Source organism: Chiloscyllium plagiosum, chromosome 1 (assembly GCF_004010195.1).
Source record: "Chiloscyllium plagiosum isolate BGI_BamShark_2017 chromosome 1, ASM401019v2, whole genome shotgun sequence".
In the NCBI taxonomy this organism is placed as follows: Eukaryota; Metazoa; Chordata; class Chondrichthyes; order Orectolobiformes; family Hemiscylliidae; genus Chiloscyllium; species Chiloscyllium plagiosum.
The window spans coordinates 29,577,497-29,590,288 of NC_057710.1; the positions used below are offsets into that span (position 1 = coordinate 29,577,497).

Below are 12,792 nucleotides of genomic sequence, written 5' to 3' on the forward strand. Positions count from 1 at the left end.
GTTATCAAGCCTCAGGAAGGGGAGCAGTTGAGAAAGTGAGTCCTTTACAGTAATCTCAGCCTTTGTGGAAAGTGAACACATATTCTTGGCATCACACTGCATTTCAAACCAGCTATACAGCCAACGAAGCAAACTCACTCTCAGCCTTATAAATATTCTAGCTACAATAACAGAGGCGAGGAATTCCCTCTGAAGAAGCTGTCGATCCAACAACTACAAAGGTGCAAGTCATGAGTTTGTCAGAATACTTGATAAATGTCTGGATGGGGGCAGCTCAATACGAGAAAGCGGACATCATCCAGGACAAAGCAAGCCATTTGAGTCAGAGTCAGATGTACAGCACAGAAGCAGACCCCTCGGTCTATTTGACTGACATTACATCCATCTCCATCCATATTAAAAACTTCAGCAAATATTCACTATTGCTCACCTGCCATCATATTAGATTAGATTAGATTACTTTAGATTAGATTACTTACAGTGTAGAAACAGGCCCTTCGGCCCAACAAGTCCACACTGACCTGCCGAAGCGCACCCACCCAGACCCATTCCCCTACATTTACCCCTGCACCTAACACTACAGGCAATTTAGCATGGCCAATTCACCTAACCTGCACATTTTTGGACTGTGGGAGGAAACCCACGCAGACATGGGGAGAATGTGCAAACTCCACACAGTCAGTTGCCTGAGGCGGGAATTGAACCTGGATCTCTGGCGCTGTGAGGCAGCAGTGCTAACCACTGTGCCACCCACATCTTGTAATCTAATTTCCTAATCTATCTTACTTCGTTTGCTCCTCGTATTTATAAAATTGCTTTCATTTATGAGCTTTCAGAGTGCTGTTCCTTCGTCAGGTGAAGTCAGACTGTTGGACTATAACTTGGTGCCTTGTGACTTCTAACTTTCTCCACCCCAGTCCAACATTGGCACTTCCACATTATGGTTTTTATTTATGTTTGATACTTCAGTTTTGGATATGTATATTTCTCTTGATCTCAATGTGAGTCAATAATTGCTTATTTCAGTGCTTCTTGCTGTGGGATAAACTTTGGGCAGAACACAGCAGGGAAAAACTTGATAGAAAAATACTGCAGATATTTGAGGCCTGAAATAAAAACAAATTGCTGGACATACAAAAGTCTGTCAGCATTTTTGGAGATATAAAACAGTCTCCATGTTTTGACTCAAATAACTCATGTGTTTTCAAATAATGTTATGGGAGCTATTGCAGGGCAATTGGGGCCTTGTTTTAATATCACATCTGAAAGACAGCACCTCAGTAGCATGTTGTAACATTAACCTACTTGTGCTCAAAAGTCAACAACTTAGACTCCAACGTGTTGTGTGTTACCATCAAGTCCACATTGAAATATAAAATTCCACATGACAGAAAAAACACGTTTTTAAAAATTTAATTCTTTCAGAAGATAGGATATTGCTGACTTGGCTAGCAATGTTGCTCAGCCCGAAATGGCCTCGATTGGCCTAGTGGATTCACATAGGAGACAATCACAGTCAACTACTTTGCTATGGGTCTTAATTTACATGTACGTCAGACCAGGTAAGGATGGAAGTTTTTCTTTCCTAAGAGACATTGCTGAGTCAGTTGAGTTTTAGTTTTACTCAGATAAGTTTTATCTTCCAGATTAATAAACTGAAATTTAATTTCCACTAGCTGCCATGATGAGATTTTAAACCATGTCCCTTCCCAGAGTCTGAGCCATTTTATTATGAGTGCAATGACATTACTGCTGCACCATCTCCCTCAAAGAGATCTTCAATTAAAACATATAGTCTAAGTTAAACTTTATAATGGAATTCTAGCTACTTTGTCATATTGTAGCCATCTTTTTAAGTAATTTCAGAATTGATCAGTCTTGTCAAAAACATATACTGTTTAAATTTGAATTGCTGAAAACCTGGGAAGTCCTCACTTACAACATTATGCTAAATGCAAAGTATGTTAAGACTACAAATTTAATACTTACGCTGGCTTCAACCTGTAAGCTTTCTTTAGCTTTTTCTGCAGCTTCTGCCATACGTTCCATCTCTCGCTCCTGGTTCTCCCTCTTGATGGCTGCCTCTTCTTCCAAGGTTGCTTCCAATTTAGCTTTATTATCCACTTTATCAAATTCAACTTCCGCTACTTTGACTTGCGCTTCCTTTGCCTGGAATAAAAGATCAGATGAAAGGAGTCAGATAGGTAAAAACAATGACTGCAAATGCTGGAAACCAGATTCTGGATTAGTGGTGCTGGAAGAGCACAGCAGTTCGTTGGATGCTGCCTGAACTGCTGTGCTCTTCCAGCACCACTGATCCAGAAAGGAGTCAGATTGCAGCCTCTCTCATCACTCTTAGATGCTTCAGATTGTGCTTGGACTAAGAACAGAAATGGTAAGATGACAAAAATGCTTCAAAATACATAGTGCATTCCTGTACAGCACATTTAGCTCTTTTACATGTAAAAAATGAAATGTTACTTGCAGATTTGCGTTTCATTTCATCCAAAGTTCATTTTGATTTTACCAAACATTTTTTTGTGATAGATGAGCATCTACATCCTCACAAAACTTCTGTCATGAACAAGGTCTGCCATTTACTCAAGCAACACGTGCAAATTTGACAGTCAATTTCAGTGAAGACCTTGCACCCATAAATCAAAGCCAACTAACTCACTTCCCTTCTAACAGTACCGATCGGGCTGATTATACAAAATGACAAAATACTTCAATTACAACATCAAGCTGTCTTAATACTGCTAAGTGTTTGAACATATCGCCTCCATATGATTGCAAACAAAATGATAGCATTCCATCTCATTAGAGGTGGGAGCACAAATTAGGCCATTCAGCCCATCAAGACTGCTCTGCCATTCAACCCTATTTTTCTGCTTTCTCCCCATAATCTTTAATCCCCTTGGTAATCAAGAATTTATCTGACTTAAGTGTACTCGATGACCTGGTCTCCACAGCCTTCTGTGGAAATGAATTCCAGAGTTTCACCACTCAGAACTTCAGAAGCAATCATCCCAACACCCACAAATGGAGTTGCATCAAGACATCATTTCAACGAGCTTCATCACATGGCAGCACCAAACTACAAAAAGCAGAAGAAAAATGTCTATACAGTGTTTTCAAGAAAAACGGATACCCAATAAATACAATTTGCTAATTTCTCAGAAACAACCCAAACAAGCACAGACAATGCCACCAAAAATGATAGCCATATTACCTTACATCAAAGACATATCAGAAATGACTTCCAGACTACTCAGACCCCTTGGCATCATGGTAGCCCACAAACCTACCAATACACTTAAACAGCGACTAATGAACCTAAAGGATCCATTAGATACCACCAGCAAAACTACCATCATTTACAAGATACAATGCAAAAACACCGCATCGGACAAACTAGCAGGAAACTTGCCACCAGGATACACGAACACCAACTGGCCACCAAAAGACACGACCCATTATCACTAGTTTCTATACATTACAGACAAAAGAAGAACACTACTTGGACTGGGACAACACACAGATCCTCAGACAGGTGAAACAAAGACACGCACAGGAATTCTTAAAGGCAGGACATTCTAACAATAACTCCATCAATAAACACATGGATTTAGATCCTATCTACCTTCCCTTGAAAAATGGAACCGGAAATGACATCAGCCACCTTAAGAAACCAAGACCTATAGATAGAGAGGTGGGACATATCACCAGCACTTCACCAGAGACCCTCATTGATGATGTTACCTAGTATAGTGATGAAACGTTTGAAAACAAACTTTTAGCTGAGCGAGCTAACTCACATACTTATCAACCTGAGCTACAAATCTTCTCTAAAATCACTATTCACATAATATTACAACACACAAACACTTAACTGAAATGTTTTTGAAATATTTAGAAAGATTTTACAAACATTTCATGTGTCAGCCATGGCTTCCGCATTCACTCGTGACAGAAGACTCAGAAACCCCTCTCCCTCCTTAGATCTGAGCACATTCAACAAAAACATTTGATTGAAACTTTATTTTGCTTCTTGACACTCTTGCAAAACAGAGGGACACATCCAAACCAAATCAGCCTTCTACCTATATTCACAACACAGTAAAATTAAAACCTTTAAAGACCCTAAATAGTTACTCCATTGGTTCCTAACCAGTTTTTTTGAATAAACAATCTCAGACTTTATTTACTAAAACATAAAATAACTTTAGCCTGCTTTTTCTAATTAAAATGTTATGACACCCTTGGAATAGATATTACTTGAACCTAGGCCTCCCGGCAGGAGGCAGAGACACGACCACTATGCCACAAGAGAATTTCAGCAGAGAAAAAACATTAGATAATGTAATCTAATTCATATCTATGCTTTAACCAGTAACATCTGTTTCTTGGTTATTTTTCTGGAAACATCAATCAAGGTCAATCTGATTTAGTTCAATGAGACAAAGGCAATAACACATCTACCTCAGTTTTGTACTCTTTTGGCTTCTGAGAGCTGCTGAGAGAGATTAGTCAGGAAGCTTTCAAATCTTCATGCTGCATCAGCAGCAGCCAAAACCTTCTCCCAGAGAGAGAAAAAAAAAGTATAAAAATAAAACAACTCCAACTCTGGCTCCACCCCGATTGTCTTTTCCCAAGGCCTTAATTATCAATCACAATTTGTCATCTTTTCTAGATCTGCCAGAACCAAATTCCTAGTTACTGACCTTGTTAATAACCAACTTGTGCTATCGGTTTAAACACAAAGCTTTTCCTGGAGTCACTGTTAATCAAGAATCAGCCTGCATTTAATCTCTAGGCCTGGCCTCACAAAAAAAATGTTCATTTAGTCTGTTCCTTTCCTTTTTCCACAAGCTGTTACCCAAGCCCACAAGTCACCTTCAGCTCGAGATTCCTGTTCCTCACTCACAGTTACAAAGCAAAATTGATAAAACAATAGTAATTATAAAATCAGCACAGGTTCCAACAGTCTACATACAGAATACTGTTGAGGCATGAACTCACATTTTAAATCCAATTATGGAAATTAACTTTGAGTATAGTAACGGATAAACAGGTCAACATTCAAGAATATGGTAGATACTCAAGTAGCTTCATTTGCAGATTTGAATGTACAATTTCTCCTCTGCAATGATTAAAATATAACTGTAATAGGCTTAAACACAAAACTCAGATACATTTTCTGACTAAAGTAGTTTATCAGCAGTTGGATAAATCACCAAGATATGCTACATATGCTACAATAACACTGAATACATTGTATGGAATTTTAAACATACAAATAATCCAACAGGATAAAAAGCAACATGAGCTGCATGGGTGTAAAATTGACGAATGGACAGAAAACAGAGGAGTGATGAACAATTGTTTTGCAGATTGTGTGCAAGCATATACTCGTGCTTCGGAGGGTCAGGAATCAGAATGCTCTTTTTTATATACATTTCACACACGTGGTGCAGAATCCTGATGACATTTCCAAAAGACAAACAGCTGGCTTGCTGTTATACTCAACATGTCACTAGGCGGATTAAAACCCCATTCCTCCAAAAGGTGTCTGAACAGTTTTATTAAAAATTTCAAAAGTCTATTAATTCGAATTCTTGTGTTACAGTGGTAATATCCCTATCTCTGGGCTAGAAAATCCAGTTCAAGTCCAACTTATCCCATAGGCATGTCATAAACATGCCTGAACAAAATAATATGCAATTTAGTCATCAACCATCATTACTGGAGCAATTGGCAAAGTTTCAAAAGTTTTTAAAAAAATTTTCCTTCTTTGTCCACAGACACAGGCATCACTGACTAAGTCAGTGCTCATTGCCAATCCCTAATTGCCGGAGAAGGCAGTGGTAAGCTACCTTCTGGGACTGCTGGAATCCACTGGGGGAGAAGGGTGGTGAGGCATGATGCAGTTCAAAAGGGAGTTCCAGGAAATTTTACCAAGCCACTGTGAATGAATACTGGTACAGTTCCAATTCATGACAGCATGGGGCTGGGAGGGGAACTTGCTGCTCGCGATGTTCCCATTCATTTCCTGTCCTTTTCTTCCTCCTCACAGTCAGAGATTGCAAGCTTGTTATTTGAAATTATATACACTTGCATCGATAGTATTAATGACTTGGACTTCACGAAGAGGGAACAATGTAGTAGTTTGGTGAAAATACAAAAGACACAGATCTAACAGATAGTCAGGATGGCAGCAACAGACTTCAGGACTGCATTGACAGACCAATGAAATTGCCAGACATTACAGAAAAAAAAATCCTGCAGAGAAATGGAACATGTTGGAATTTAGGAGGGAGAATGAGAAGCAGCTAAAATTTTTTTATTATTTCAAGGGACGTAGACTTCAAAGGCAAGGTGATCACCGGCATAGTGGCACAGTGGTTAGCACTGCTGCCTCACAGCACCAGAGACCCGGGTTCAATTCCCGCCTCAGGCGACTTTCTGTGTGGAGTTTACACGTTCTCCCCCTGTCTGCGTGGGTTTCCTCCGGGTGCTCCGATTTCCTCCCACAGTCCAAAGATGTGCAGGTTCGGTGAATCGGCCATGCTAAATTGCCCGCAGTGTTAGGCGAAGGGGTAAATGTAGGGGAATGGGTGGGTTGTGCTTCGGCGGGTCTGTGTGGACTTGTTGGGCCGAAGGACCTGTTTCCACACTGTAAGTAATCTTATCTAGTTCTTAGCACATCCTTAATAGACTATTTCAGAGCACAATTAAGCATGAACCAAATTTCTCCAACGTGGCGTCACATGAAGGCCAGACCAAATAAGAATTGCTAACTTCCTTTCCTAAAGTGCATTAAATAATTAGATAAGCCTTTACAGCTATCAATAAATGCTTCATTGTCACCACTGATGACTAGCTTTATATCTGAGATTCATTAACTTAACAAATTCTACCAATTGCCACGGTGGGATTTGAATCCATGTCCCCAGAGAATTAGCCTGGGCCTCTAGATTACTCTTTCAGCAATATTACCAGTACCATCTAAATTGAAACGATCAAATGATATAACACGATGCACAAAGAGATACACTGTTGGGTTTTGGTAAATAAGTCATTGAAGGTAGTGGGAAAAGTTTGCAAAGACAACAGAGATCCTTCATTTTTAAAATCATGGCAGCAAAAGCAAAAGAAAGAAAGTGATGTGAAACCTTTACTAAAAAGACTACTGAATTACATGGCCAACTCTGACCTTAAAATGGTAAAAAATATCAAAGCAAAGGTGCAAAGCAACTTCACTAGAATTATACCAGGGTTGAAATACTTTAGTCGTGTGGAAATAATGGAGAAACTGGGATTTTTCTCCTTAAAAGTTTAAAAAGAGTGCAGAGAGATTAGATAGGGTGCTCAAAATCACGTCAGGTTGTAACAGAGTAAATAAGGAGAAATTGTTTCCAATGGCAAAATGATCAGTAACAAGAGGACTCCAATTTAAGGTCACTGGTAAAACAACAAGAGATGAGAGGAGGAAAGAATTGAATTGAATTGCACCACGTGTGAGAGATGTATATAAAAAAAGCATTCTGATTCCTGACCCAACGAAGCACTACTATATGCTTGCACAGAATCTGCAAAACAACTGTTCATCACTCCTCTGCTTTCTGTCCATTAACCAATTTTACACCCATGCAGCTAATGTTGCTTTTAATCCTGGAATTTGAAACAACCTACAATGTATTAAAATGCTACTATAGCATAGAAGATTGCACAGAGTCATCATTTGGGATAATGGAAGTAAAATCAATAATTTCCAGAAAACAACTTCGATTAATATCCAAGGGGAACACTAACAAAACTATAGGGAAACTGTACAGGAGGGACTAACTAGATACCCTCTTTCAAACCATGAGCGCAGGCACAATGGATTGAATATCATTCATGGGTTTTATTTTTGGTCTTTAGTGCATGGAATGCAGGTCAAGAAGTGGCTGCCAATTGAACATCACCATTATTGGTTAAAGAAAATTTAAAAGACTTAGAATCCCGACAGTGCGGAAAGAGGCCATTCGGCCCAATACGTCCACACCGACCTCCGAGAAGCAACCCACCCAGACTCATTCCCCTACATTTACTCTGACTAATGCAGCTAACCCTGATCACTAAAGGCAATTTAGTATGACCAATGCAGCTAAACAGCACATGTTTGGATTTGAAAAGCACATTCAAGATGAAGTTTCAGGCCTCTGTATTTTTCAAACACATATAATTCCAAATTAAAAAAAACAGAATCTTTAGAATTGCCTTTGGAAGGGCCAGAGAATTGACTTGTGCATTTCTGCTATGCAGATTAAGCTTGTCTGAACAGGATTAAAAAGGGTCAATATATACTTGAAATAGTTCAATGATGGGGGACATAGCAAACAAATAGTCTGCATCAGTGTTTATTGATGTTTACTGTGGAGAAGGACATGGAAGATATCGAATGTGGGGAAATAGATGGTGACATCTTGAAAAATGTCCATACTACAGAGGAGAAAGTGCTGGATTTTTTGAAATGCATAAAAGTGGATAAATCCTCAGGACATGATCAGATGTACCAGAGAACTCTGTGGAAAGCTAGGGAAATGATTACTGGGCCTCTTGCTGAGATATTTGTATCATCGATAGTCACAGGTGAGGTGCCAGAAGACTGGAGGTTGGCAAACATGGTACCACTATTTAAGCAGGGTGGTGAGGAAAAGCCAGGAAACTATAGACCGGTGAGCCTGATGTCGGTGGTGGGCAATTTGTTGGAGGGAATCCTGAGGGACAGGATGTACATGTATTTGGAAAGGCAAGGACTGATTAGGGATAGTCAACATGGCTTTGTGCGTGGGAAATCATGTCTCACAAACTTGATTGAGATTTTTGAAGTAGTGACAAAGAGGACTGATGAGGGCAGAGTGGTAGACATGATCTATATGGACTTCAGGAAGGCATTCGACAAGGTTCCTCATGGGAGACTGGTTAGCAAGGTTAGATCTCATGGAATACAGGGAGAACCAGCCATTTGGAGACAGAGGATGATGGTGGAGGGTTGATTTTCAGACTGGAGGCCTGTGATCAGTGGTGTGCCACAAGGATTGATGCTAGGTCCATTGTTTTTCATCATTTGTAAACCTCTATAAGATCATCCCTCAGCCTCCAACACTCGAGGGAAAACAGCCCCAGCCTTTTCAGCCTCTCTCTATAGCTCAAATCCTCCAACCCTGGCAACATCCTTGTAAACCTTTTCTGAATCCTTTCAAGTTTCACAACATCCTTCCGATAGGAAGGAGACCAGAACTGCATACAATATTCCAAAAGTAGCTGAACCAATGTCTTGTACAGCCGCAACATGACCTCCCTAATCCTGCACTTTATACCTCATTCTGGCTTTTCTATGCTCTTCCTTTGCACCACAGTTTGACATTTCACAGCCTACTTTTTGAGAGCTTTTCCTTTTCATAGAAATCATAGAATCCCTAGAGTGTGGAAAGAGACCATTTAGCCTTGTAAGTCCACACTAACCCTCCAAAGAGTAACCACTCAGATCCATAACTTATCATCCCACATGTACCTCTGTCTAACTTACACATCCCTGAACACTATGGGCAATTTACCATGGCCAATTCACTGAACCTGCACATCTTTGGATAGTGGGAAGAAAACAGAGCACCTGACATTAGGAACAGCCAAAAACATAACACTTCACAATATGATGATTAAAATGTAATTGCATCCAACACATCTTAAGCACAAAAACAAAGAATACTTAAAAGATTTAGTATTAAACAATTGCTTAAATATGCAGTTCTAATGTGGGCAAATCACTTACCACACTATCTGGCAACGTCTGTAAAGTTGTTGTAAGCTGATCAGCAGGTGAAAGGGTATCTGGAAGGAACATAGCCCTGGACAAAAGCAAGAGTGATGTTGGAATCTGCTGGTTCAGATGGAGCTCCAACCACTGCAAGAAAAAGACAGCAGGCTTTAGTTGAAACACAAGAATAGTTTAAGCAGAATAAACCAACACACGTGTGTTAGTTGGTACACTTCTCAACTAAATACTTCAAAAGCGTCTAACCTGAGTAAAAATTCAACCATTAAAGCGTGGTATAATATTGACATCTTGGACTTCAAAATTTACTTACTACTCAGATAAAAGGCCACTTTTTTGTGCATGTTCAAATTCATTTTTACTGATAGGGGTGCTAGTAGCTTTTAAAATTATTGCCAGCAAGTTGTGTCTACATAACTAACATACTGACAGTATGAAAATTTACGTGGGTGCCAGATTAAAAAATGTAAGCTGAAAATCAATACAGAATGGGTTAGTGTTAAAATATGTGCAGAGCTCTTTGCCCCATTAATTTCTCAGGTGAACCTTTGAGCTACAGTTCGATTCTGAACAGGCACAGGGAGAAAGGGGCTTACTCTCAAGGATAATCTAAGTTCTAAGAATTATTTCTGAGTAAATTTGCCAAACACTTGTTTGACGATTCTTTCAAAACCATTTTTCTCGCAAATCTCTCGCAGCATATTTTTAAAATATATTCCATTAGCTTCCTTATTATGCTTATGGTCCTCATAGACCTCTTCAATTACTCATAGCTTCCCAAGATAGTTGTAACTTCATCCTTTATGAAAATTGTACTGTAGATAACTGGCGCAAGTGCATGAAAGAAAAACATTCTCAACATTTACTCAGTTACTATTCAGGATTGGTGTATAGGATTTCCCTTCAAGAAACTGGGGTGTAACTGTGACAGTGAAATCCATGTTTAGATAAATTTCACATTGCTAATTTTTGGTTACTTTTTCACAAAACTGTCTTGGGTTACAGGTCATGACACCATTACTGATAATTAAAAATAATAGTAATGATTTGCCTACTTGCTTAAGTTGCTCTTGTAAGCGCGCTTCAGTCACCCCGAGTGCTCTCATTCCCCGGGTCCGGCAAGCTGCCTGCAGCTCATTTACATTCAGTGTATTTACTCCTTCTGTTGCAATCAACTGTAGGCAAAACAGATTGAGATTTTCCAGTTTAAACAAACCATCCATAAGCGAGCAAAACAAATCCAACTGAACTGCAACATAAAGTTAAATCAACAGAGAATGGGCGGAAGTGTGAGAATAAAGTTAGTCAACCTGAAAAATTAACACCGTCTCCACAGACGCCACCCAAGCAGCTACTATTTGCCAATATTTCATTTTCAACCACAATATTAATTTATGATAGGTACTGGAATGGATGGTTCCCCAAGCAAGAACGCCTTGGGCTTATGAGTAGGAGAGAGATAGCCAGAAAGTAAATCCTCAGATGAATGCTCACATGTTTGAAAATATGAATTATATTTAAATTGAGAACATAGATTTATGATTGTTCTATTCAAATAAAACCTGGATCCTGGACTACTTTAATTTGATAAGAAGTACATCAAGGTGAAGCTCATGCACAGAAGTCAATTAATTAAGTTCAGTTTCATAAAGTATGTTTAATTTTGTTTGATAAAACAAGTGAGGATTCAAAATGCATTCTGTTTAATGGTCACCAATGTGCGACACCTACATACCACTTGACCCACGAATGACTGCACTCCTACACTTAGCTTTATATCACAGAACATGAACATGCAGCCTTTTAAAGGACAAAAAAGCAAGCTCACATCAAACCAAGTCTTTTACATGTCAACAGTATACCTCCCTTACCCTTAACCAATGAGCAAAGATGATATTCTAAACTAGTCTATTAACAAGAAATCTCAAAAATGACAGCTTAATTTCCAGGATACAAATGCTACAGGAAGAATAGAAATGGAGGCGAGAGGAGGGGGAGTGGCGTTTTTGATAAGGGATAGCATTACAGCTGTGCCGAGGGAGGATATTCCCGGAAATACATCCAGGGAGGTTATTTGGGTGGAACTGAGAAATAAGAAAGGGATGATCACCTTATTGGGATTGTATTATAGACCCCCTAATAGTCAGAGAGAATTTGAGAAACAAACTTGTAAGGAGGTCTCAGCTATCTGTAAGAATAATAGGGTCGTTATGGTAGAGGATTTAAATTTTCCAAACATAGACTGGGACTGCCATAGTGTTAAGGGTTTAGATGGAGAGGGATTTGTTAAGTGTGTCCAAGACAATTTTCTGATTCAGTATGTGGATGTACCGACTAGAGAAGGTGCAAAACTTGACCTACTCTTGGGAAATAAGGCAGGGCAGGTGACTGAGATGTCAGTGGGGGAGCACTTTGGGGCCAGCGATCATAATTCTATTCATTTTAAAATAGTGATGGAAAAGGATAGACCAGATCTAAAAGTTGAAGTTCTAAATTGGAGAAAGACCAATTTTGACGGTATTAGGCAAGAACTTCCAAAAGCTGATTGGGAGCAGATGTTTGCAGGTGAAGGGACAGCTGAAAAATGGGAAGCCTTCAAAAATTGGATAACGGGAATCCAGAGAAAGTATATTCCTGTCAGGGTGAAAGGGAAGGCTGGTAGGTATTGGGAATGCTGGATGAATAAAGCAATTGAGGGTTTGGTCAAGACAAAGAAGGAAGCATAGACAGGATACATCGAGTGAATCCTTAGAAGAGTATAAGGAAGTAGGAGGGAAATCAGGAGACCTAAAAGGGGACATGAGATAGCTTTGGCAAATAGAATTAAGGAGAAGCCAAAGGGTTTTTACAAATACATTAAGGGTAAAAGGGTAACTAGGGAGGGAATAGGATCCCTCAAAGATCAGCAAGGCGGCCTTTGTGTGGAGCCACAGAAAATGGGAGATACTAAACGAGTGTTTTGCATCAGT

General features: G+C 39.4%; 1 protein-coding gene across 2 annotated transcripts in view; it reads right to left on the reverse strand.

The window, feature by feature from the left end:
- letm1 (leucine zipper-EF-hand containing transmembrane protein 1) overlaps positions 1 to 12,792 on the reverse strand; it is a 91,585-nt gene that overhangs the window by 24,551 nt on the left and 54,242 nt on the right. For both annotated transcript variants that reach the window (XM_043711983.1, XM_043711899.1), the window contains exons 7-9: positions 10,879 to 10,998; positions 9,821 to 9,952; positions 1,990 to 2,169 (exon numbers count right to left, since the gene is read on the reverse strand). In XM_043711983.1, coding sequence (XP_043567918.1) covers positions 1,990 to 2,169; positions 9,821 to 9,952; positions 10,879 to 10,998 — 432 coding nt within the window. The remainder of the gene's footprint in view (positions 1 to 1,989; positions 2,170 to 9,820; positions 9,953 to 10,878; positions 10,999 to 12,792) is intronic.